This window comes from Papaver somniferum, unplaced genomic scaffold, assembly GCF_003573695.1.
Source record: "Papaver somniferum cultivar HN1 unplaced genomic scaffold, ASM357369v1 unplaced-scaffold_107, whole genome shotgun sequence".
Taxonomy (NCBI): Eukaryota; Viridiplantae; Streptophyta; class Magnoliopsida; order Ranunculales; family Papaveraceae; genus Papaver; species Papaver somniferum.
In genome coordinates this window covers 8,403,280-8,429,638 of record NW_020619603.1, presented here as the reverse complement: position 1 = coordinate 8,429,638, position 26,359 = coordinate 8,403,280, and the positions used below count along the sequence as shown (strand labels likewise).

Sequence of the window (26,359 nt, the reverse complement as noted above, 5' to 3'; positions counted from 1 at the left end):
ATTACAACAAACCCACTAAGCCCAAAGCACAATTAGAAGCCCAATAGCAATTTAGAGCCCAAAATAGCTAGAAACTCGAAACACCCCCAGTCTCTGTGGATCGACCCGTACTTGCACGAGCTACAACTGACGACCGTGCACTTGCGGTATTACTGTAGGCCCGCGTTTTTATTACGCTTAATTTTCACACATCTCCGGGCCCACCAAGTTTTTGGCGCCGTTGCCGGGGATTGGTGCTGTGTTTTTCTTGTAGTTTTATTAGCTATTTTTGCATTTCACTGCATAGCATTTGCATCTGCATCTGCTTCACTTCATTTGATGTTGGACCTGCTGTTCTGAACCAGTTTTTCCTCTGCTGGGACGCCACCAAGGAAAAGAACCAAAGCCCAACTGGGTTTTTGCAACAATATCAGAGCAGCTGGGCTGTGCTTAAAAGGTAACCCATTTAAGAGAACCCGAATTGTGGGCTTCCAATTTTTAATTGTGGGCTTGTAATATTAAAGCCAATTTTTGGGCTTTTTATTTTCTGTTGGGTTTGTAATTAATTTTTGTGGGTTTGTTTGTTTAATTTGTGGGCTTGTATTTAATTTTTGTGAGCTTGTTTAATTTGGACTTGTATTTTGTATTATGGGTTTTTAAACCCAGCTGAGCTTGTAACCGATCACGCTAGGTTAACTCGTTAGTGGGCCGAGTACCCAAATTCTAGGCCGAGATTTTGGACTCAGTTTCACCAAAAGTTTTCAAACCAGCTGAGCCAAAGCAAACACAAAACCAACAGTGGGCTTGCTCCCATTCAAAAACCAAATTTTATTTTCCTTTTAAAAAAAAAATAAAAAAAAATAAAAAAAAAAAATTTGGCTCCTTATTTCAAAAACCAAAATTTTATCCCAAGCAAAACCAAATTTTCTTTTCAAAACCCTTTCAAACCAAATTTTCAAAACCCATTAAAAACCAAATTTTTTGAAAAAAATGGGCGAGTGTGTGAATAAACCCCGTAGTCTCCATGAATACATGTACCCTCACATAATAAGTCAGTTATCATGTATCGTCTTACCCCAGACTGATGGCCCATTTGAACTAAACGCAAGCATGATACAAATACTTCCTATATTTCGAGGGTTCGATTCTGAGAATCCCTATAACCATGTAAGAGAGTTTGAACAAATTGTCCGGGATTTACAACCTGACCATATATCCGAAGACTCTTTGAAGTTGCGTTTGTTTACTTTTTCTTTAAAGGAAAAGGCCAAAACATGGTTTTACGGTTTGAGACCGCAGTCAATCACCACTTGGGACCAACTCACAAATCAATTTGTCGGAAAGTTCTTTCCACATCATAGGACCATCTCTATTCGTCGAAGTATTAATTATTTTGTCCAGATAGATGGAGAAACACTTTTTCATTATTTTGAACGATTTAATGATTTGTTGTTTGAGTGTCCTCATCATGGCCTCGAGAAGTGGAGACTGGTCGCCATTCTTTATGAGGGACTAGACTTTAAGTCTCGAGCCTTGGTTGAATCTATGTGTAATGGTGAATTCATTGATAAAACTGTGGACGATGCATGGTTATTTCTAGCTGAAGTTGCAGAGAAAACCCATCAGTGGGAAACCTATAGGGAAACTAGGACCATGCCACATGATATGGGTAATCACCATGAGTCAGATGTTGATTTTCCCAATGAGCTTAATTCTGGATATAGTGTTTCATACCCTATTGCTGAAAATGTCAATCCATATTCACCTATTTTAGAGGCAGATGTATGGACGAAAAACACTAATGGTTTTGACAAAGTAGGATTTTCATGTATTTGTGATAATGATGATTATGATGATGTTATATTAGAAGAACATGTCTATGCTGAAAATGTTATGGAACCTTTGGATTCAAATACATTAGGCTTTTCTGCCCCGACCTTCATGAATGATGTTTCTTCTAGTATTCCATATACATGTGATGAGGCTACTGATTTAGATATTGTGCAGTTATCCTGTGAAGAGCATGACTTAGGTAATGTTGAATCTTCTGTTGACACTAATGATCCTATGCATGAAAATATAGTTGATGTGTCTGATTCCATACTTAAGCCACAATATATTGCTTCTTTTGATGTTAATTTGGATATTTCGGATAACCATGATTCTGAATTTGGACTTGTGAAATTGTGTTGTGATGATGAGCATGCTACACAACTTGATTATGATTTAGAAAATGCTGATGTGACTGATAATATTGGTACTTTTGATCTCATGCATGTGAGAAACTTAGATGTCACCTTCTTGCCTAAGTCACAGATTGAGATTATTCTACCCAACCTAGATTTGGTTTGTAACAAAAATTTTAAACCAACTTTTCTGAAGATTCCCAACCTAGGATTGGAACTGTGTGCCTCTCAAGTCCTCTTGGACTATTTTGCATCTAAATACAATACTTTTAAGGAACCACAGTTGGAATATGCATGTTTGTCCATCCCAAACAAAGTCCAATTTCAGTTAGACCTTGTGAATCCTGCACCCCTAAGATTGTTAGATTTTGTGCTTAAAAGAAAACCTGTTGAAAAATTTAGGTTTAGGGGTGATTCATCCGGTTTTTCACTCTCGCTCTCATTTCAGTCCAATTTTAGTGTTTTGAAACTGTCTATGTTTCAACACTTTGTCTTTTGGGTTGATCCTCAACTCTTTAGATTGTTAGTGTATGGTGAATTTTTTGTATATAATCCAGTAGATAAAATTTCTTAAAACCCTTTTGTTCCTTTTGTATATATTTTGCTAATCCAATATGATCTCGGCTGAAATATGTTGGATTTTTTTTTTCCTTGAATAACGGAGTTTTAATTCTTCTTTCGCCGAAATCGGGTATTCTCTCTCCTTTTACTCTACTCAGCATGTCCCTTTCTATATGTTGCATTTTAATTCCTTCCATATTTTTAAACATTGAGGACAATGTTTAGTTTAGGTTTGGGGGTATAGAGTAGATACCATGATAATATGCCATAATTGAAAACAAGAACTCCCTCTTTTTTTTGAAAAAATTGAAAAATTCCAAAAAAAAATATAATAAAAAAAATAAATAAAAAAAATTGAAAAATCAAAATAAAAAATTAAAAAATTAAAAAAAACATAAAAAATGGAGCTCATTTACCTTGAAATGTTGACTCTTGTGCAAATATGTAATTATTAGGAGTCTTAGTCTAGATATTTAGGCACCCTGATTCTAGCACAATTCACATAGTGATAAGAAATTTGCATGCGCACGATCTACCAATACATGTATGGCCTCGATCTTCAAGGTGTTTGATAGGAAGTCACGATTGCCAATCACTTTAGAATACTGAACGAAACTTGACTAGCTTGTTCTTTGGTTGGTTGGGATAGAAGGTGGAGGTTACATTAAGAAAGACAACCATCGAATTTAACTGGGTGCATCAAAAAGGGCTACCTCTTGCAAAGTGTCATGTAATTTTTTGTTTCTTTTTCCCTTTGTATCAAAAGTTCTTCAAAAAAAAAAAAAAACGATGTATATATTCAGAAAAAAATTTCAAAAAAAATCAAGTATTTATCAATTCCATCATCTCTTGTTCCAAAAATAAAAGAGAGTAGTCAATGTAAATAAGAGTCATGTAAAGAGTCATCTTTTGTGTTTTATTGTAATAAGCAAGGAAGGGTGTATGCCATTGATGTACAACGCGAGTAATTGTGAAATACCTCCAACTCATTCACAATTCTCGTAAAGTCCGGACAGCTAGCTAGATTTCGACCTTGGTTCTTAGCCTGAGAAACTATCGGTGATTAGTAGTCATAACTTCAGATCTTTCTTTACACATGTGTAGATACACTTTACACTCTTATCACATGTCTTTTTTTTGTTATCAGTGCTAGGATTGTGCCTTTGATAGCTAGATTGACATCTCCATTTTGCTGTGAGCTTAAACTATCTTGCACATGTCACATTTGATGGAATCTGAGATTATATTTTTACCTAGAACTTTGTAGGTACGTTCTAAGCAAACCTTCACGAGACTTCACTCGTCCACTAGGGACACTTAGTGATTTAAAAGGCTTAGTGCATACGCTAAATGCATTCGAGAGACCAGCGACAGTGGTATAGTTAGGATTTCCTTAGTTTTGTTTTACTTGAGGACAAGTAAAATTCAGGTTTGGGGGTATTTGATGAGTGCTAAAAAGTGCATATTTCTATATATTTTTCTTGGCATTTAACTCATCTTTTGTGCATTAATTCTACATTTTATCCCATATTCTGTATTTTCTTTGTTTTCAAGAATAAATATTTTTATTAATTAATTTTGCATTTTTAGGTTGTAAATAAAGTTTGGATGAATTGCGGAGCGAAAAGAGAAGAAAAGTAATGAAAAGTCGGGAGGAGTTAGACAAGGAAGCCGCGAAGAATGTCATGCACAAGACCAAAAGGCTAGAAGTGGGCTTGAAGAGAAAGAATTGTTCTTAAAGAAGATATGGGCTTGGCATACCCAAGGCCCAAAACCCTTACCCAAACCCATTTTCTATATCCAAGCCCGTCTCGGATTTCAGCCGTCAGATCGAAGCATTTCAGCATCCTACGGTCGCTCCATCATCGCGCATCAAACTCCGAAGCCCCCGCTTTACATCGCAACGCCCATCTCCATCTTGGGTCGTCCGTTTTGCTACATCCCTTCATCCGCGGTCGCTCCACGCTTACCTCCGTATCGCCGTTGGATCCACCTACCATCTTCCCATCCATCGCTCCTTCTCGCAGATCATCAAACCTCGCTGAACCCGCCTAACACCCAAGTATCGAGCACCCTATACCCAACCAAACGCACCTTTCTTCCCAAAACCATCGACTCCATCTTCTCCATTCCTCTACAGACGCCATACCACCACCATCTCCACCACCTGCTCCTCCACCTGCTCTCCCAACTGCTCCGCCATCACCACCATAATCACCACAGCGTCAAACAATGATAACCCATCATTGTTTCACACATTTTCAACCGAAACCCTAAAGTGTGAAATAGGTAAATTAGGTCGATCTAGAGGCAAATTGACGGTATGGGAAGCAAGAGAAGACTAATTCTAAGCATGGGTCGAAGTTTGATTGGAGCCAGAGATTAGGTAAATTTCTAATTTTAATTTCTAAAACCCTAATTTTTCTGATTTGGGAACTTTTGGGGGGAAATCAATTGTACGTCTAATTGAAGCATGGGTTGGTTGATTGGGTTGTTATCAGTGTGTTAGGTGAGTGAATTTTGGATTTTTTTGGGAAGAACCCTAACTTGTAATTGGGTATAAATATGACTGTGGGTGTAATGTAAAAGCTTATGCTGGAATAGCCAATGTCCAGAACTTTGATGTTCTGCATATGTTCTATGTTTGGTTTTGTGTAATGTTCATGATGTTCTGCATATGCTGTTCATGTGTTTAATTCTTTTCCCTGTTTTAATATCCTGTTGATGTTGTTGTTAATATGATGTTTTTGTGTTGTTCCTGTTAATCATGTTTAGTTCCATTGCAATGTTAATTATGTTCTGAGTTCACTGCTGAGGCTCAGATGAAGCTTTAGTGGACTGTTAGGTAGTGGAATGCTAGGTTAGAGCCTTAGTGCAGTGTTTTGCTTGTGCAATGGGAAGAAATTAGTGCTCTGGTATGCCTGTGATTGACTGTGCTGTCAGAAGAAAGTCAATACTAGGGGCATATCAGTGAGCAAGATGATTTTCCTCCCATTCTAGATGTATGCATAGGATGTTCAACTCAACCTAGGATCACATTGTTTGGCTAGGACACAAGGGTGGATTCAAAGCCTTAACTTAACCCACAATCTGTTTTTACAGTCACTTGCAACTCTAATTCTGTTATTCTTATTGCTCAGTTGAGTTTTCCTTGCTGTTTTATTTAGCTTTTACCTCCACTGTTACCTTTTGTTTCATTGCTGCTCCCTTGCCTTAGGCTAACTTCCTTTGTGCCTCATTGCCACCGATGTTTGCTTCTTTCCCATGATCATTGTTAGTTTGTTGCACTGCCATTGTTAATATCTTAGTTATTGTTTCCTATTCTTCCCTGTTCCTCATCTCTGTCTGTGTTCTCTTTTATTCTCTTTCTTTTGCTATCTTTTGCTCTTCTAGTTTCTCTGTTTTGCTCCCCATTTGTCCATTGAAGCTCACTGTGGCCTAAGTGCATTGATCATTAAGAGACAAGTCCAGTTCACTGTGGACTCATTCAAAAGACCAAAAGCCTAGTTCACTGTTACCAAGCCCAGCTTACAGTTCACTTTCCAAGCTAAGGCCTGTCACTGTTAAGCCCAGATCCTCATACAAGCCAACTGAGCCCAAAGCTCACTTCAACACTGAGCCCAAGTTCAGTTCATTGAAACCAAAGGCTAAAAGCCCAGGTTCATAGCTAAAAAGCCTAGCTCCAGCTAAGGCCCGAATCATACCAAAAGCCCAGGTTTAATCCCAAGCTCAGTTCACTACACTGAGCCCAAGCCTAAGTTTAAGGCCAAAGCCTAGTTCACAGTTCATTCCAAAATCATTCAAAGGCCCAAGGCCTAAAGCACTTCATCATTACAACAAACCCACTAAGCCCAAAGCACAATTAGAAGCCCAATAGCAATTTAGAGCCCAAAATAGCTAGAAACTCAAAACACCCCCAGTCTCTGTGGATCGACCCGTACTTGCACGAGCTACAACTGACGACCGTGCACTTGCGGTATTACTGTAGGCCCGCGTTTTTATTACACTTAATTTTCACACATCTCCGGGCCCACCACGTAAGTATCATCTTTCTCATAAATCCATGAACATGTCATTATCTAACATACTAATAATAGAGGCAAGTATGGGAATTACAGAAAAAAAGTATTATTTGCATGATTAGAAAATAACCCTGCACAGAAACAAATCAGGGAGAAAATATTGCTCGCATACTTAGAAAATAATTTGTAGAATTGCATGCTTATAAAATTACCTTTACAAACAAATTTGTCTTTCCTTAAATGTGCAGCAAAAAAACACAAACGAAATCCAAGCAAGTTTAAAAATAGAATGAAGCTAAGGGTCATTCAGAGGAATTTCATCATGTGAATGAATGGCCTCAATCTCTGCAACAGGGGGAGAACTTGGAATAGAGGCCTTCGCAGATGGTTCAACATGGGGAATATCTTGATCTTCAACATGAGCAATAGCTTCAACATTTGGTACATCAAGAAGATTGCCGCCAGCACCATCCCTCTCAGGTTGATCTTCAGGAAGAGCGATTTCCTCGTCAAAACTGACATAATCATAGTCGCTATCAGGATCTGGAATAGATTCATTGTCAGAAATGTCGAGAGGTTCAACTTCCTCCAGAGGTAGCAAATTGGCGATACATATTTGTTTGAGGGTGAAAACGGTTTCTGCTGATTTTGGTAATTTCGGGTGTGTAAGTGAGAAACGAGTCTAAACCCTAAACAATGTACTGCAAGGGAGTACTTTGATTCGAGAGATCAATCTGTACAATTCCGGCCTAAACCAAGAAATGGTCGTTCCAGACTTGCTTCGGTCACAAATTGGAGGAGAAGGGTTGGTCTTAGGGAAGGATGTGAAGAGAGTGTTGAGACCATAATAGTTGATTCTGGAAGAGTAGTTGTTTGACGACTTGTATCCGAAAGTGAAACGCTAGCATATTAGAAAGCTAACAAGTGATTTCTGAGTGTTGTATGTTACTGACCAAAACTTTTTCTTTGGTGGAAATAGGTGAGACCTATTTATACAAGTCGCAACGAAACGTACCCTGGTCTCGTAAGAATTGGAAACGATTTAGTAAATGGAAGAAAGTGGTAATGGGTAACGCCTGGAATTGATGTTTCCATAATGAAGAAAACGTTTCACCATTACTTCTTGTGTTTACTAACCGCCTCACTCTTATGACACTTTCTTGTAACGGGCGTAGTGTACGCCGCACGCTGTACACCTCCAGACCAATACCCTGATGAGCATCTGTTAGAGCACTGTTCGATCAAACTCGCACCCGTTGCTATCTCAAGCATGTTTCTCAATGTTAGTGATCAATACTATAAGTCTTGATTTCTAGTCTCTTATAGCTAAGTCTCGGACTAGGATAGTAAGTGTAGTTGAGCTCATGGACTTCATGGTGATTCATCATACAAGTAGAAGGACTACTCAAGGAACCGGTGAAACTTCTCGACAAAAAGGTATGTGGAGACTTGAACTTATCTTTCACTCAAAAGTCTATAAATTCTATCTCCTACTCTTTGAGACAAAAGTAGTATGCTATATATATAAACTAGATTATACACATTTGGTATTTCGAGCCGAGTATACCTCGCCTATCTATATCTCGAAATATGTGTTGGTAATCTTTTTGCTTCGACCAAGTTTATCTTTACCTAGTGACGAAAGTCATGATATGTTTCAACCACATTGAAAATTGCTTTGATGAGAAATTGTAACGTCCTCTAAGAATGTTTCAATGATTGTAATGAGAGTTTAGATTACATAACCAATGGATTCCTTGAACTGAAGTTTTCGAACTTTGTTGATAAAGAGAACCGGAAGTATGGCAAGTGCCAAGTCCGCGAACTCAGTCCGCGAACTGCCGAAGTTCTCAAACCCGAGAATTTCTGCTGGAGTTGACAAACTACTTGCGTGAGCCAAGTCCGGGAACCGGCGGAGTTCTCAAACCCTTGAATTTCTGCTGGAGTTTGTAAACTCTTTCCGGTTCCTTAAGTCCGCGAACCTATTCTGCGAACTTGAGAAGGTTATATATCTAAAGATGATTTCTGAACTTAATCTTAAAAGATTAAGGAATGCATTTGCTAACCGTGGCTATTAAAGTTCATGAACCGATTCGAGTGAATCAAATCATTGTTTCTATTGTGTCTTGCGTAGTTACATAAGATTTCCTTGCAATTGAACAACTCTCTTAACTAGTTCATTTGAGTCACTTGAACTAGTTATGGTGAAGAAGAACATGGTTGGTATCAAATGCTCTTATGGTTAACCTTTTGGTGAACTATTATTGAACCAACAATGTACACGTTTGGGTGCGGTTAACAAACCTAGAAGCGTACAGTCATTTGTGTATAACAAGCTAAGTTTTTGATCTAACAGTTGAGAAATATTATCTTGAATCTAAATCAGGTTTTCATCTAACGGTGGATATTGATTGCTTTGTAACTAAGGCAAAACCCTGATTTGAAAGGCTATATAAGGGGACATCTAGCAACTCTGCAAAACTAATCCCCACACCTTACGTGTGATACTAGTTTGCGTGCTAGAGTCGATTCTCCTTTAACCTTTGGTTTTTTTCTTCTAAAACCAGGTTAACGACTTAAAGACTTCATTGGGATTGTGAAGACAGACCGATACTACTTTTATCGTAGTTGTGTGATCTGATCTTGCATCTTCTATCGTAACAGTACAATCATATTGATTGGCTTGAGATCGTGAGAGTTCTCCGATAGGAAAAATATAAAAGTAATCACAAACACTTTCGTCTCATTGTTTGTGATTCCACGACATCTTGTTTCGCTACCATTTGATTAAGATTGTTGTGAGGTGATTGATTAATCTAGGCTGTTCTTCGGGAATACAAGACCGGATTATCAATTGGTTCCTGTTCACCTTGATTATTATCAAAATACGAAACAAAAATTTTAGGGTTTTTCTGTGGGAGACAGATTGATCTTTTGATAGACTTGTTTGTGTGTGACAGATTTGTTTATTGTTAAAGCCTGCGATTTTCGGTCGTAGCAACTCTTAGTTGTGGGTGAGATCAGCTAAGGGAATCAAGTGCGCAGTATCCTGCTGGGATCAGAGGAGTAGGGAGTATAATTGTACCTTGAATCAGTGGGAGAATGATTGGGGTTCAACTATAGTCCAGTCCGAAGTTAGCTTGGAGTAGGCTAGTGTCTGTAGTGGCTTAATACAGTGTGTATTCAATCTGGACCAGGTCCCGGGTTTTTTCTGCATTTGCGGTTTCCTCGTTAATAAAATTTCTGGTGTCTGTGTTATTTGAATTTCCGCATTATATTGTTTTATCTTTATAACTGAAATAATACAGGTTGTGCGTTTAGATCATCAGTTGGTATAATCCAACCTTTGGTTGTTTGATTGTCGTTGATTGACCCTTGGACATTGGTCTTTGGTACCGTCCAAGTTATTCCTTGTGTTTGATTTGGACTCGCTGATTTCTATTAGATTGAGTAAATCAAAACAAAAGAGAGATATAAACTCTTTGATATACTTTTAATTGATTGAGTCTTGTTGATTCTCTTGAAAGTATATTCGACTTTGTTCATACAGATTTCTAAGTGAAATATTGGGTGGTGTTGTTAGAACCCCGCTTTTTCAATTGGTATCAGAGCAGGAAAACACGTTCAAGGCCTTACAAGTATGTGTTTGTAGCGATCTGACTCTATGAACAGAGGTGCTATCTCTATTAACGTACCACCAGTCTTCGATGGATCTAATTACTTATGGTGGAAAATTGCTATGCGAGCTTTTCTTCAAGCACGTGATTTTCAATCATGGGTATATGTTCTTAATGGCTATGATGCTCCTGTTGTGGCAGTTGGAGATGTAAACGTTCCCAAGAATATTGGTGAATACAGTCCTGACGAGATACTTGCTTCAAAGCAAAACTCCGACGGTTTGAATGCCATCATACATGCCATTACCCCAAATCTTCAGCACCATGTCTCAAATTGCACTCGGTGTAAAGATGCTTGGGATATCTTAGAAACCGTATTTGAAGTTAACTCCAGTGAAAAGGAAGCTAGGCTTCAAAACCTTAATTCCGATTGGGAGAACCTTCATATGGAAGATGAAGATACATTTGATGAGTTTAATCACACATTATCTGAAATTGTTAATGCATCTTTTGCATTGGGTAAGACTATTCATGAAAAGGACATTGTGATAAAAATTCTCAGATCGTTGTCATCTAGATACGAGTCTAAGAAGCATTCCATCGTTGAGGGAAATAACCTTGATAATCTTTCCAGAAATACATTGGTTGGATAGCTAAAGATCTTTGAACATGAGCATACATCCAAAATCGGTAAGGATGTTTCCTTCAAAGCACAGAGGAACACTAAATTACTTGTCTGAGGATGATTTTTTGGATGAAAAATTTGACTAATCAGTCTCCTCGATCACAAGACAGTTTAGGGATCTTCAATTTCAGGATAATCACACCGGTTCTTAATGGTTGATGAATAATTAACAAATGGACATCTAATTGTGCAAGGACATTGGAAATTTAGTATGTAAAATTGGGGTAGCAAATTAAATCGCTATAAGAGTAGGCTTTGTGATCATCAGGAGTCAGTAGAGTTCTCTTTCTTGTTAGGAATAAAATTTTTGTTAATAGATAAAAAGAATTACACCGACTAGAGGGTTAAACCTCTAGAGATTTAAAAACTCAATATTTCTTTTGAGTGAAAAAAGAAATTACAAATGAAAAAAATTACTTTCGAGTTTTCAGTTGAAACATTAGAATTCAAGAAATATTTCTTCATTGAGTTCCCGAAAAGTCTTAATTGACTTATCGTTATCAAATATCGACATGAACAATAATAACAAGTCCATTTCTGACTATTAAGGTTTGTGGTTGGTGTTAAGAGTGAAGTTAGGGTTTGATTTTGGTCTTATTGATGGGTCTTCATCTGTTAGGGTTTATTGATGATGTAAAGTGTGAAGTTGGGTTTAAAGGAAATCATGAGAAAATTAATTTGATTCTTGTGGTGAAGCTGAAGTCAAATTCGTGTCCAGCAAATCGAAATCAAGTTAATGTATTTTTACTGAATCTTATGGTGGTGAAACATTTTCTAATGGCGCTAAAGGAAATCAAGTTTGGGTCTGTTGATAGTCGAATTGAGAATAATTTTAGGAGTTTTTGTTGAATATGCTGCTGCAGCAACTGAATCTAATGGTGGTGAAACTGAATTTGCTGGTGGTGAAGGAAAAAGAGGTGAGTTGGGTTTATATTAAATGCACCAGAGCTTTTGAAATTTTGTGTATTTTAGTCGTTTATTTATTTTTAATGATTTGACCACTTTTATCAGTTCATTTTGAACTTGACTTGAATTATGTGATTGATTAGGATTTGTCTAACTGCGTTAAAGGTACGAAATTGAAGTAGGCGAGTAAGTTCTATCTTTATATGTAATGATGTGGTTCTTGTTATTGTTTGATATCATTGAAATGATAATATGAGGGTTTTATTTACAAGGAAATCGTGTTAAATTATCTTTTGCATATTTTTTGAAGTGGGTTTTGATGAACAAATTTGAAATAGAAAAACAAAATTTACTGTTCTTCAAATTGGGGATCTAAATGAAATAGACGAGGTAACTCGGTCAGCAATTCACAGACTGAGATTGAGTCAGACCAACTCGAGTAAGACGTTATTAGTCTTTCTATAGGTGCCACATAGGGCATAAAGGTAACTAACAACCGTTTATCGTTTTTTGACTAACACGGTCAAAGTGATGAGGGTACTTTTGAAGATGCGAAAAAACAGGGGAATTTTATTTACTGTAATTTAAAATACGGATACTTTATAAAAATTCTCAATTATTCAATGATTTTGAACACTTATAAAAACCAACCACTCACCAAACCCGTTTTTATGTCTTTTTAAAATTTGATTATCAACGGTGGGCCTCACAGAAACATAAGCCTATCAAATTTCAAAAGATAAGAATCATGCGCGATAATATTAATAGCTGAAAAAAAAAACGAAGGGATGTGCACCCTGGTAAAACGAGGTGAGCAAAACGTAGCTAGATCTCGATTCACAAGCTTTCAACTTTTTGTTTCTTTATTGGTAGCTTGCAACCAGGACAGTGCAGTTGTCGAATCAAACCACCGTTATGTGAAAGATTAAAATGCCCCAAAATGATATAGAAATGCCGCAATCCGTAAGAAATAAAACCATGATTGTCTCCATACTTTTTAAAACCATAGATTCATAAACAAAAGACTGTTAAAACTCTTAAACATAATTAGTCACAAAATTTGCATTACATTTTCTGTTGTAGTCTTCATTGAGATTTTTACAAGTATGTATGATGTTGCATTCTCTGATTGTGACTGTCATATCTTCTTTCTCTGATACTTTTCTTGCATTCACCTTCCAAGCACATTTTTTGGAATCCTCTTAAACACAATAAGCATAGTGTCTGGTCCTATCTCCCATATCAATTTCAATCACCTTCCACTTGTACCAGCTTTATAATCATAACAATACAACTCCTTGAATCTGCCACCTATATCAGTTATTCAGAAATCCCTATCTTCGCTACCCATTCTGAAACATTAAACAAAAATAAAACAAATCAGCTAAACATTTAACAAGCCCCTGTAGTATAGAACCTTAAAAATGAAGTTCATTGCCTTGATTCACAATTGAACATCTAAAGAAGAACATATGAACTTTGAAGTACAAAATCTGACACATCATATCATAATAACACAGAAAAGATGAAACCGCTGAACCTCCATATACCTAGGTTCTTCTAAAATTACCCACAGTAAACAGACCAAACTCAACATGGCACATGACGAGTCACATATCTTAGCTGGTTGGAGCTAAGAGTAAAAGTTGATCAACTTTGAAACAGGAAATGGCTACTTTGTGTACTGTACAACCTTAACCGTAAAAATGAAGTACCATTAACAAAAAAGGTGTCAAGGGAGCATGCTGGTAACATTTTCAAAATGAAGGAATGTGGAGATAATGGTTGATGTAAATGTAGTTTTGACAGGAATATTGCAAATCCATCGCGAAAGAGCTAACATAAACAAAATTTAAAGAGTTGGTTCGAGTTAAGACTACGTAGAACACCAATCTATTATAAGATGACATGCACATAACTTCATTACCTAAATACTAGTTAAATGTGGATAGTCATTATACTCTCAACAGTCATAAACTTGAGCCTATGCATTAAAGATTTTATATCAATAACTTCCAACCATATAACAAAAATGAAAGGCCACTTACTTCCTAATTTTATTAACCAGTAAGTTCTTAGAGAAAAACAAAATCAACCAGCATGTGCCACAAAACAAAGTACAAGAAAGTGAGATCAAGTATATATGATAACGAATCTTTTCTATATTCATGCATATAACAAATTCATAGTGTTGAAAAGCCTCTACAAATTACTATAATCAAATTCTTTAAGAAAGACTTTTTTTACCAAAGCTACGAACACGATTCCGCAAACAAAAGGTCTCTGTTCAATAAAACAAATACTGCTGACCCACTGTAAAATCAGTGAGGTTCTACATCAATCAAGGATATACTGAACCCTAAGACAATTTTCTAGGTGCAGAACAAATAAAGCAAATGCTGCAAGCACTTATCCATTTATCCTATTCTTTTCTAGGTGCAGAACAAACTCATTCATCAAATAGTTTTGGCAAAAAAAAAAATTGGTGAAGATAGGGATTTCTGGATAACATGAAAATGGTCAAATAAATGATTGAGATCACCCCGGCGTGTATTGAAAGCATTAGCAGATATGTCTAGTCTGAGTAATAATGTATTAGAAAGAAATCTTACCAAACTTATGGCGTCTTAGAAAACCTTTGAACAGCATTACCAGATATGTCTAGTCTGAGTGATTATTTATAATTATCTTGTTTTTTGTGCTCTCCATTGAAAAGAACTCAAGTCCAAAAGATGTTGGAGAGAATTTACTAAACTGGGCTTTGTTTACGCATACCTGTTGTATAGTACCGCTATTATTGATATTCTATCATGTACAGTAGACAAGATTCTACTTTGATGATGCCAAAAACTGTAATAATGACATCATTTTCCCTCTATAATCTGATAAATGTTGTGTATTAGACTGTGATTGAAATTTTCTAATGCTATTTTTGTTCATAGAAAAAAGTTCTTTTGTGTGATGTGATTGGAAGAAAAACTTGAATTTGTGAGGATGGATGGACAAGAAATGCAGACTTGTGGTTGTAGTTTTGGCCATAAGAAATAAACCTATAGCCGCCTACAGTGTAACTGTTTAAGAATCTACTGTGAATGACTTATCCGACTATATTTATTACCGGCAAAAATCTAATCAATTAGGAACAAAGAAAAACTATTTATCTTTGTTCATGTTGCTGTCATTCTACTTTCATGCACGCCATAAACAAAAAATTCTGAAAGAGATATATATGTAAAATTTTAAAATCGGAACTATAATGAAATGAAATTGATCTACATGCTTGATTGAATTGGCTCTTCAAAGACAGTACAATACGAAATAATGCACAACTCAGACACTACAACTCAACTAATAACCAGATTATGCAGTTAAGTAAGAAACTCATTGGACAAACATAATGTCTGTGGGTTGTAATTAACAAAGGATATGGTTGGTACTTGGTAGGGTAGTAATGCAGGCGGGATAAATGCCACTTCAGTTGAATGAGGGAAACTAAGTTGATAGACAAAAGTCAATCAGCGGCCAAAATAGGTTTTACTTCTGTTTTAAATACTTGTCACATCAGCAGAACTTAAAGCATTTGGATTATTTGTGGTTGATACTTGTCACTTCAGTTGCCTAAACAAGGATTATTTGTGGGAACAGACGAACAAGACAAAATGAGCTCTAGCTCCACCTTGCATGAGAATTAATTCAATTAAACAACACACCATGGAGAAATATCCCAATTGAGTATGCATGGGAGATACATTCCATACATAAATCATACAAACATTGAAAGATATTAAACCCTAAATCATATAAACATTTTTCATCTGCTAAAAATCCAAAAACCCAACATTTTGATCCCCAATTTCGTTTTATTCAAGCCCTAATTAGAGTTATTGAAACCGTAATTTTGTTTCCATGAAACCCAATTTTGTTTCCCTGAAACCCTAGTTACAACCGTTGTGAAACCCATTCTACAGCTAATGAAACCCTAATTTCGTTTCTCCTCTCTGAAACCCTAATCGCAGATACCAGCAGAGCAAGGTTGGGTTTCGAAAACCCCAAATCGTAAAATAAAATTAGGGTTATAAGTTACCTGGTCTTCGCTGCAACTTCACAGTTCTTCCCCGATCTTATCTTCTCCATCTCATCTATCTTCTCTTCTCGATATGCAACTTCACAGTTCTTCGATCTCTATCTGTCTATCTCTCTCTCCCTCTCTATCGTTCAGTGTTTTGATATTTCAGTCAAGTTAAGAATTGAGAAGATAAGAATTGTGGTACTGTGGTACTCGAACGAACCACACGTGTGGTACATGTTTCAGTCAAGTCCACGTGTGGTACATGTGTCAGTTAAGTCCACGTGGTTCATTAGCACACGTGTGAATCACGTCCGGTGCTATTTCTGTCAAAAAAAAATTAAAATGCCCCATTTTGACTATTATAGGCAACTTTAACGGATTGGGGCATTTCGATATCATTTTGGGGCATTTTAATCTTTCGCCTAACGGCCGGGGCATTTTCACAATCATGGAGTCCATTTCGGGGCATTTTGCCACTTGACCCTAACACAAAAGGTGCTAGAGTAATAAATATTGTTGTAATTGGTGGTATCGGTAAGACAACTGTTGCTCAGTCTGTGTATGACCATGACAAGGTTAAATCACATTTTGACAACTGTGCTAGAGTAATCAAACTTCTGCTTCTTATTTGGATAAGACTGTCCAGGGAATTCTGGAAGCTCTATCGTCGTCTTCTCCTTTGGATGATAATGATGCTGATTTTAATTATGTTGCTAATTCTCATGGTGCTGATATGCTTCCTCTTTTGACTCACTTGAGCAATCGTATCAAACAAAATAAATTCTTACTTGTTTTGGATGACGTCTGGAATGAGGACATCCGCGATTGGCTAGCTTTGAAGAGCCTCCTTGTTGGTGCTCCGGGAAGCAGCATACTGAGCCTCACGCGCAATAAAATGGCAGCCTACTTAATGAGCACGACAACACTTCACGAGCTAAAACCTCTATCTAAGGAGTCTGCTTGGAAATTATTTTGTCAAAGCGCTTATGGAAAAAAGGACGATGTTGCTGATACATTGAAACCGTTTGAAGACATCGGAAGAATAGTCTTACAGCGTTGCAATGGTGTCCCTCTTGCACTGAAGTGTCTTGGAGGTCTGCTGCGAGCTAAAACCTCCAGACATGAATGGGAAGATGTTATGGAAAGTGATAAATGGGAGCTGCTAGAGATGGAACCAATCCTGTCGGCTCTTCACTTTAGTTACTACAGTTTGCCACGCTGTCTCAAACTAGGCTTCTCTTACACTGCCCTATTCCCAAAGGATAGGATAATCAACAAGAGCACGCTGATAAAGCTGTGGATGGCAGAAGGTTTCCTCGGCTCATCCGCAACAAAAGATAGAGATCCAGAATTGGTAGGTCAGGACTACTTTCAGTAATTAATTATGAAAGGAACAAAGACGGCGAGGTAACTTCCATCAAGATGCATGATCTGGTGCACGACTTAGCTGCCTCAATGAGTGGGCACTCCATTATGGAAATCGACAACACACCTTATAAAAAGAGCAAGGCTCGCCATCTATCAGTTCTGCATGGTGATTTAAGTTCCATCTCCACCTCTATACATAAGGAAAATCACGTCTCCACTCTAATATTCTACAACTCTAAATGCAGAGTGATTTCCAGAACAGTCTCCCCACATCTCTTTGCTCACTTGAAATTTCTTAAGGTATTGGATTTCAGTTATCTTAGCCTTTCAGAAATACCTAATGAAGTGGGGAAATTGAAGCATCTGCGGTACCTAAACTTGTCTCACACAAATCTACAATCTCTTCCTGAAAAAGTATGTGATCTACATAATCTGCAGCCTTTAGCCCTCAACGACTGCCAACAACTTTTGAAATTGCCTGGAAGTTTGGCTAAATTAAGTGGCTTGAGACATATTGAAATTCATAGTACTCCTAAACTGCCCTACTTACCACAAGGAACTGGGAGGTTAACATCTCTTCAGAGGTTATCTAAATTCCCCGTGAGTATCGTGAAACTAGGATGCAGGATTAGAGAGCTTCAGGACCTCAACAAACTGCATGGCTGCATAAACATAATAGGTTTGCATACAGTGGAGAACTTCAAGGAGGTTAGTGATGCTAAACTGATGAACAAGGAGAATCTCCACGAACTGCGGTTAGATTTTTCACCGTACAAGCTGGAAAATCTAGGAGAAGACGAGTTTAGAAAGACAAAGAGTGTGCTTGAAGACCTTCACCCCCATCCAAACATAAAGAAAACGACGCTCACTCACTTTCTCGGTTCGGAGCTCCCAAGTTGGCTGGAGAATGATTCCATGTTTCTAATCTTCGCATGTTGAAGTTACAAGATTGCATTAACTGTACAATGTTGCCTGCATTGGGTAACCTACCATCCCTTGAAGAACTGTATATAAAAAATTTGGGCAGTATTAAGGATATTGGGAATGAGTTCTATGCAATTGGCAGTAGTTGCAAATATGTGAAGGAGCTAGCATTGCCAAAGCTGGAAGAACTTCATATTGTTGATATTGCTAAATTGGAGCACTGGGATTTCATTGCTCCAGATGAGAAGAAGATTATGCCTTTTATTCGGGACTTGCATATCCGAAACTGCCCCAAATTGATTGCATTGCCGCACTTCTTTCCAGATACTTTGAAGAATGTGGATGTACCAGATACTTTTAAGAATGTGGATGTAAGTCGTTGTGCAAAATTGACTTCCTCTGCTCTCGATAATTTGGTTTGTAAGAAGGGTTGATAACTTGAGATGTGGGTATCCAAGGTCAGCGGCATCCACTAAGGATCCTGAGAAATCATCTGAATTCGTCCAGCATCTGTGTTTTCAGAGTTCAAAAGTCAAGTAATACCATTCCTTTATACACAAAATCTATGGTGCATGTTTTTCCTGTCCTGATAGTGCTGAAGATGTTTAGCTCTCGAAATTGTTTGATCAGAATGAGCGTACAGGAACTGGGTTCTAAGGGGTGGAATGTCATACCTTGCGAGCACAAAATCTTTACTCTTGGCACGAATATCCACAGGAGTATGAAAATAATAGCTAAACGGTGTTTTGAGGTGCAACCTCAGCCAACTAAGATGGCTTCACTTATATCTACGAACTCTCTTGTCTTCTATCTTTCAGAAAGTTTGGAAATCTGTATGGTACCTGTGGCAAAGTTTCGTTTATTAAAAGTTGCTTCACTTTCTTAAGAACTAATGCTGTAAGTTCGTACTTTTATGTAACCAGATTTGATTCAGTTTGTGAGGATTTTAAAGAGAACTTCAGGTGCCTAATCATTCTGTAAGCCGGATAATGTCTTTATGTAATTCAATGTCCTGTGTACTCCGAGAACATTTAGCTGCATGATTGAACCATAAAATCCAACAATTCCCATTCGTAATGATATAACGAAAAACTAATCAAAGATACTGCATCTGACAGTCTCACTGTTCGCGAACCATAAAATCCAACCATTCCCATTTATAAAGAAACACTCACTACGAAATCTACAGGAAACATTACACCAGTGTAGTAGAAATGAAGAAGCCATTAATAATTTGTATAGACAAGCTTGGAAATCTTTGGAGCTATATTGTGAATGGCGAGCTAAGCGCCCTAGGTGTACATGTTTCCCTAGAAGGCGCCAGGCGCCAAAACGTGATTTTTTTTTGTTTTGTTTTTCCTGGGCGTCTTAAGAGCGCCTAACACAACATAGCTTTGGAGCTGCAACTAAATACACCAAGTATAAGTAGATTTCACAAGAACCTAGAACAAACAAAATAGGACTGCTTGTTTCATCTTAGTAGAATACAGAAGTCACCACACTCTCTTGTTCAATGATTCCTAGTATAAGCGCCATGCCATGGTGTCCACTGTAGATCTTCTGCAGCTTTACGAATTCACCAAACCAGACTTCCAACAAAAGTAGTCGCAGAAAAATATTTTGGTATGCTGGGGATAACCAAAGTTCTAAGCCTTCGATTTTTCGTGGTTTTCGGGTTATACGAGACTAAAGCAGTTTGTCCATTATAATAACGTTCTAAGCGTTTACCCTGTAATAGAATCTCCCGATTCTTATTAACATAATGCAGTGGCCGTAATGATTCGTAACATGTATCATCTTTCGAGAAGCTGAAAATTCTCGTCCAAGAATCTATAACTCCGTAATCTTTATTAGATGTATATTCTCGTATATTTTGTAATTACTTTCTTACCAAGTTTGAGAGATATTTACCTCTATTAGGATATCACAGAGTATATTTTGTAATCAAACTCCCCTATATAGGAGTCCTTTGGTAATGAAACAAGGCAGAAAGATTAAACAGATTTCTCATCTTCTTGTCTTGTCTCGTGTCTAAAACCTTCATGGTATCGTGAGTCAGGTGTAGATATGGGTGGAAATTTGCATAACTCATCTTCTTCTTCACCTAACAATCAGACATCAATATATGCTCTAGCTTCAAATGATGGATCAGGAACTATCATCACACATGTAGTTCTCAAAGGATCGAACTATGAAGAATGGGCTAAAGGGTTTCGTATTTCACTGGGTGCGAAACGGAAACTCGGTTTTATTAATGGTAAAGTTTCAAAACCTCCTGCTGATTCTCCTGATTTGGATGATTGGTGGACTGTCAATTATATGATTGTTGCTTGGATTTTTAACACGATTGATCCCGTTCTCCGGTCTTCAATTTTTTATCGTGATACTGCATTCGATTTATGGGAAGATATCAGGCTTCGTTTTTCTCTAGGGAATGGAATAAAAATCTATCAACTCAAATCCGATGTCGCTGATTGCAAACAAAAGGATGGAGAGTCAATTCAAGATTATTATGGGAAGATGAAGAAACTTTGGGATGACATCAATGATTTTGATGCTCTACCTTCATGTTCTTGCTCCGGTTGTACCTGTGGTTTGAATGTGACTTTATGTACTCGGCGTAATAATGATCAGGTGCGTGAACTCCTAATGGGTCTCGTACCCTATTATGCTAATGTACGTTCTAGTATTTTGGGCACCGAACCACTTCCTTCTCTACGTGTTGTATATTCTCGTCTCATACAAGAGGAAGAAGTTAATATATATACTCAGAAAAGGGAGGATATAGCTACTCCAATGGCCTTTGTTGCTCACGGACATAAGCCACAAGGTTCGAAAAGCGGGGGTGGGGGGGTGGGGGGTGGGCAAACCTCCAACTTATTGTGGGCACAATGGACATCTTGAGGATCGTTGTTGGGAGAAGCATGGTTATCCAGATGGTCGCCAACCAAGAAGTCGGCCTGCGGCTCATACCAACATTGAATCACCATCTTTCAGTACTCAACCATCAACTAAGGCAAATGCTATCTTTGGTGAGGTGTCAGCCACTACAAATCACGTTCGTCTAAATGGTAAGAGTGGCCATACCTGGATTGTTGACACAGGAGCCTCCAATCATGTCTGTTGCGATGACACTTTGTTTGAATCTTGTCGTGATATTTGTCCTATTCAAGTTGGTCTGCCTAATAGTGTAAGTATAGAGGCAACCAAAATTGGGACTGTGAAGTTGAATGACTCTCTTCTTTTGCATAATGTGTTGTTTGTTCCAAAGTTCACCTGCAATATCATATACGTGTCTCAATTTTTGTCTTCACCGCATGATAAACGTGCACAAAAGCATATTATAAGTACTCAATTCACTAATTCTGAATGTGTTATACAGGACCATACTTTGAGGACGAAGATTGGTATGGGTAAGCTCACTGATGGGATTTATTGCTTGATAGCGGGGGGACCAGCTTGTGTTAACGTCGTGTTAGAGAAGGCTACTACAGAATTATGGCACAAACGGCTTGGCCATCCTTCTATCCAAGCATTGAAGTTTCTACCTCAAGTCAGTAGCATTAATAGTCAGTTATATTTTCATGATTGTGAAGTCTATCATAGAGCCAAGAAAAATCGTAATTCATTTCCATTGAGTGATAATAAAGCAGCTGATTTATTTGATTTAATCCATTGTGATGTTTGGGGCCCTTATCGTGCAAATCGTGCCTGTAACTCGAGATATTTTTTAACTATTGTGGATGACATTTCTAGATGTGTTTGGGTATATCTGATGAAAACCAAAGATGAGGTACCTACCTTGCTAACAAATTTTTTTGCGTTAATTGAACGCCAGTTTAAGCGACAAGTTAAGATTCTGCGCAGCGGTAATGGGACTGAGTTTAAAGGTCTACTTTCTTATTTTCGAAAGAATGGTATTGTTCATCAAACTTGTGTCGTTAAGACACCACAGCAAAATGCTAGAGTGGAAAGGAAGCATCGTCATATTCTCAATGTTGCTCATGCATTACGTTTTCAAGCTTGTTTACCAATTGATTTTTGGGGTGAATGTGTTCTAACCGCTGCATATATGATTAACATAACTCCTTCTCGTGTGCTTAATTTCAAGTCACCTTATGAAATTTTGTATGGTTTATCTCCAACTCTTAACTCTATTAGAGTATTTGGATGTCTTTGTTATGCGAAAAATCTTAGTCCTTGCGATAAATTTGATAGTCGAAGTCGTCGTTGTATTTTTCTTGGTTATCCGTCTGGGAAGAAAGCATGGCACTTTTTTGATCTAGATACAGGTCAATATTTTCAGTCACGAGACGTACAATTTCTTGAAGACACTTTTCCGTTGGCCGATAGCAACGAACTTATGCGACTGTACTCGTTGTATCTTGATGAGGCTGCTGGAACAGTGTATAGGGATATGTCTATTGTTCACTTTGAGGATGACTGCAGTAACATAATCGACATCGCACCTCAACAGTTCATCAGCTCTTCAGGGCACTGCACCTACAACGGTACATAACACAGATAATGAGGATGTGCAGGAGATTCTTCAGTTTGAGCCTGTTGTGATTGATGTACGTCTTGTTGAAGATGGTTCTGACTTAGAAGTTTCTAACGCTTCTCCACACGCTGTACCTGTGCCTGGTACTGACTTTATTGTTTCTCCAACCACCGTGACTGAAGATAGTGTAGAACATCACCCTATGGTCGCAGATGAGGAATTGGGACGGGGTAAACGTACCAAATTTGATAACATTCGTTACAAGGATTTTTTTCAATGGAAAGGTGTTCCTAAGAAGACTAACACGACCTTGGTTCCCCTCGAAGCTTCACCTATACTAGTCAAGTCCTCAGGTACTCCCTATCCTATAACACATTATGTGAACTGTGATGCTTTCTATGTTGCACATCGTACTTTTGTTGAAGCTATTTCGAATGATGTTGAACCCAAGTCATTCAGGGAATATATGGATGATCCGAAATGGCGTAAAGCAATGAAGGAAGAAAATTGATGCACTGGTTTCCAATGACACATGGACAATTGAAAATCTACCTTCTAACAAATCTGTAATTCGTTGTATGTGGGTTTACCGGATTAAGCGGAAATCGGATGGAACTGTTGAGCGCTATAAAGCTAGATTAGTTGTCTTTGGTAATCATCAAAAAGAAGGAATTGATTTCACGGAAACTTTCACTCCTACAGTAAAAATGGTTACTGTATGAACTCTTCTTGTGGTTGCTGCCATCAATAACTGGGAGTTAGTTCAAATAGATGTCCACAATGCGTTTCTTCATGGTGATTTAAATGAAGAGGTATTTATGCGACTTCCCCCTGGTTTCAGTAATGGTTTATCAGGAAAAGTTTGTAGACTTCGTAAGTCTCTGTATGGTTTACGACAGGCTCCCCGGTGTTGGTATGCAAAGCTAGCAACTGCTTTGCGTACATATGGTTTCTCTACCAGTGCCTCAGACCACTCGTTATTTATCTATCGCAAGGGAAATATTATTATGTATATTCTCGTATATGTGGATGATCTTGTTATTGTTGGAAATAACAAAGATGCCATTTGTGAATTTCAAGCATATCTCAGCAGATGTTTTCATATGAAGGATTTGGGAAAATTAAAATATTTTCTTGGTATTGAGGTAGCTAGAAGTTCCAAAGGAATTTTCATTTTCCAACGTAAATATGCCCTAGACATTTTTACAGAAACTGGTCTTCTTGGATCTAAACCAGCTAGTATTCTAATGGAGGAGAACCATCAGCTAGCTCTTGCATCAGACACACCCATGACTGATCCTGCTCGTTATAGACGGTTGGTGGGGCGACTGATTTATCTAAATCTTACACGTCCGGATCTGTGTTACTCTGTTCATATTTTGTCTCAGTTTATGCAACATCCAACTCAATCTCAGTGGGATGCTGCACTTCGAGTTATGCGTTATTTGAAATCTAGTCCTGGACAAGGTATTTTACTTCGGGTTGATTCAAACCTAGTTCTTGACGCTTATTGTGATGCAGATTGGGCTAGTTGTCCACTTAGTCGTCGTTCGCTTACGGAACACTTTATCTTTCTCGGGGGTTCTCCTATATCTTGGAAAACGAAGAAACAAACCACAGTTTCTCGCTCCTTAGCTGAAGCAGAATATCGTGCTTTGGATTCAAAAACTTGTGAGATTATATGGTTAAAATTATTTCTCCGCAGCTTTGGTATAGGACATCCGAAACCAGTTTCGCTTCACTATGATAGTCAAGATGCGTTGCATATTGCTAATAATCCGGTCTTTCATGAGCGTACGAAACATATCGAGATTGATTGTCACTTTGTGCGTGATGAAATACTTCGAGGTACTATCGTTCCATCTTATATTCATACTACTTCTCAGCTAGATGATATTTTGACTAAATCTTTGGGACGCCGGCAGTTTCAAACTCTTCTTCTCAAGTTGGGCATTTCGACTCTTCATCCTCCAACTTGAGGGGGGTATTAGATGTATATTCTCGTATATTTTGTAATTACTTTCTTACCTAGTTTGAGAGATATTTATCTCTGTTAGGATATCACATAATATATTTTGTAATCAAACTCCCCTATATAGGAGTCCTTTGGTAATGAAACAAGGCAGAAAGATTAAACAGATTTCTCATCTTCTTGTCTCGTCTCGTGTCTAAAACCTTCAATCTTTCATCACCCATAGATCGATGTTGCTCATAAGACCTGTACCATGAACTGAAAAGTAAATTTCCTCCCCAAAAGCACCCCACTTCCATATTACGAAACGGGTAGTCTTCATCTTCTAGGTAGCAACTGGGTATTTGGATCTCTTTAAATCGCTCTTCAACTATATCGAACGAACCTATAACTTTGGTTTCTCCTATCCAATGAATAATTCCATTTAATGGCTTCTTAAAAATATTAGTATCAATACTTATATCACAAGGTATGTTTCCAATGCTATTCCATGAACCTGATGAACCTAGTGGACGAACCCAAACTTCAGAACAACTCCGCCGTGAATCGGGCACTATTTTGAGCAACTTGTACCCATCAATTTTCCAATCGTAACAAACCCCATAGACATTACGGATATTGCACAGTTCAAACCCATCCTAAAGGGGTATGACCTCAATGGATTTGTGGATGGAACCAAACCAGTACCTTCAAAAACATTACCAAATAGTGATGCTGTTAATCCTGAGTTCACAGCATATGAACATCAGGACTCTTTAATTGTTGGATGGTTGAATTCAACATTAACTCCAGAAGTTCTCAGCAATGTCTCCCATCTCACATCTGCAAAAGAAGTTTGGGACAAACTTGAATCGGAGTATGCACCTAAGACGTTTCATCATCAGATGAATCTAAAGAAACAACTTCACAGCATGTCCAAAGGTAACAAAACACTCAAAAACTATTTGAATGATACTAAATCCTTATTTGCTTAGTGGTAGGTTGGGAAACCTACAATAAAATACTGCAAGTGCACAGCGTCTAACTAGTAGACAATGGCAAGTACAGGTCGTTCCCACGAGGAGTGTGAAATACTCTGCTAACTAATACCAAAACTAAATAATCAAATAAGTAATGTTTTAACGATTTTCAAAAGATCGGATCAAAATGAAATAATAATAATTTTAACAATAAACAAATGAGAATGGGTTATTAGGGTTTTCGGTTTCCACCAATTAATTATGCAAGCTCTACTAATCCTTAAAAATATAACTCATGCTTTTTCAAATACTGTTTCTCCGCTGTAATTTTCTTCGCTTCATGGGTAGTGATTCTAAAGCATTACCTATCAATCCTAAAGCATATCACGTCAAAGGATTTAACCAAAGTACGAAATATCAATTGAAAAGCATAAATAATCAACAAAATCACATAAACAATTAGATATCAAGCTTTTGTGAAGATAAATTACTAGTCATTCAATTCATCATTAAGCATATAAATGTAGAGTTTTCATAATAAAATTGGGTTCTACCTAAACCCTAACATGGTTCTAACTAGCCATGGCTTTCTCAAAAGCCATAAAAAGAT

The 26,359-nt window shown here is 37.6% G+C and overlaps 2 protein-coding genes across 2 annotated transcripts; both read left to right on the top strand.

Moving 5' to 3' along the window:
* Positions 1-11,650: 11,650 nt before the first annotated feature.
* On the top strand, positions 11,651-17,403 carry LOC113327999 (disease resistance protein RGA2-like). The gene is made up of 4 exons (XM_026575098.1): positions 11,651-11,788; positions 11,914-11,967; positions 16,391-16,630; positions 16,672-17,403. Exons 1-4 carry the CDS (start codon positions 11,651-11,653, stop codon positions 17,401-17,403), a joined length of 1,164 nt encoding a protein of 387 aa, XP_026430883.1.
* A 44-nt stretch (positions 17,404-17,447) lies between these two features.
* LOC113327998 (putative disease resistance protein At3g14460) lies at positions 17,448-18,332 on the top strand. Its single transcript, XM_026575097.1, has one exon. The coding sequence runs from the start codon at positions 17,448-17,450 to the stop codon at positions 18,330-18,332; it is 885 nt and encodes a 294-aa protein (XP_026430882.1).
* Positions 18,333-26,359: the final 8,027 nt, after the last annotated feature.

Bases quoted from the DNA above. Each gene is read 5' to 3' on its own strand.
- LOC113327999 (XM_026575098.1), top strand. From the start codon at position 11,651: ATGGGTCTTCATCTGTTAGGGTTTATTGATGATGTAAAGTGTGAAGTT. The intron at 11,968-16,390 runs GTGAGTTGGGTT...TGACTATTATAG, and splicing joins TGGTGGTGAAGGAAAAAGAG to GCAACTTTAACGGATTGGGG. The intron at 16,631-16,671 runs GTAATCAAACTT...AAGACTGTCCAG, and splicing joins ATTTTGACAACTGTGCTAGA to GGAATTCTGGAAGCTCTATC.
- LOC113327998 (XM_026575097.1), top strand. From the start codon at position 17,448: ATGCATGATCTGGTGCACGACTTAGCTGCCTCAATGAGTGGGCACTCC.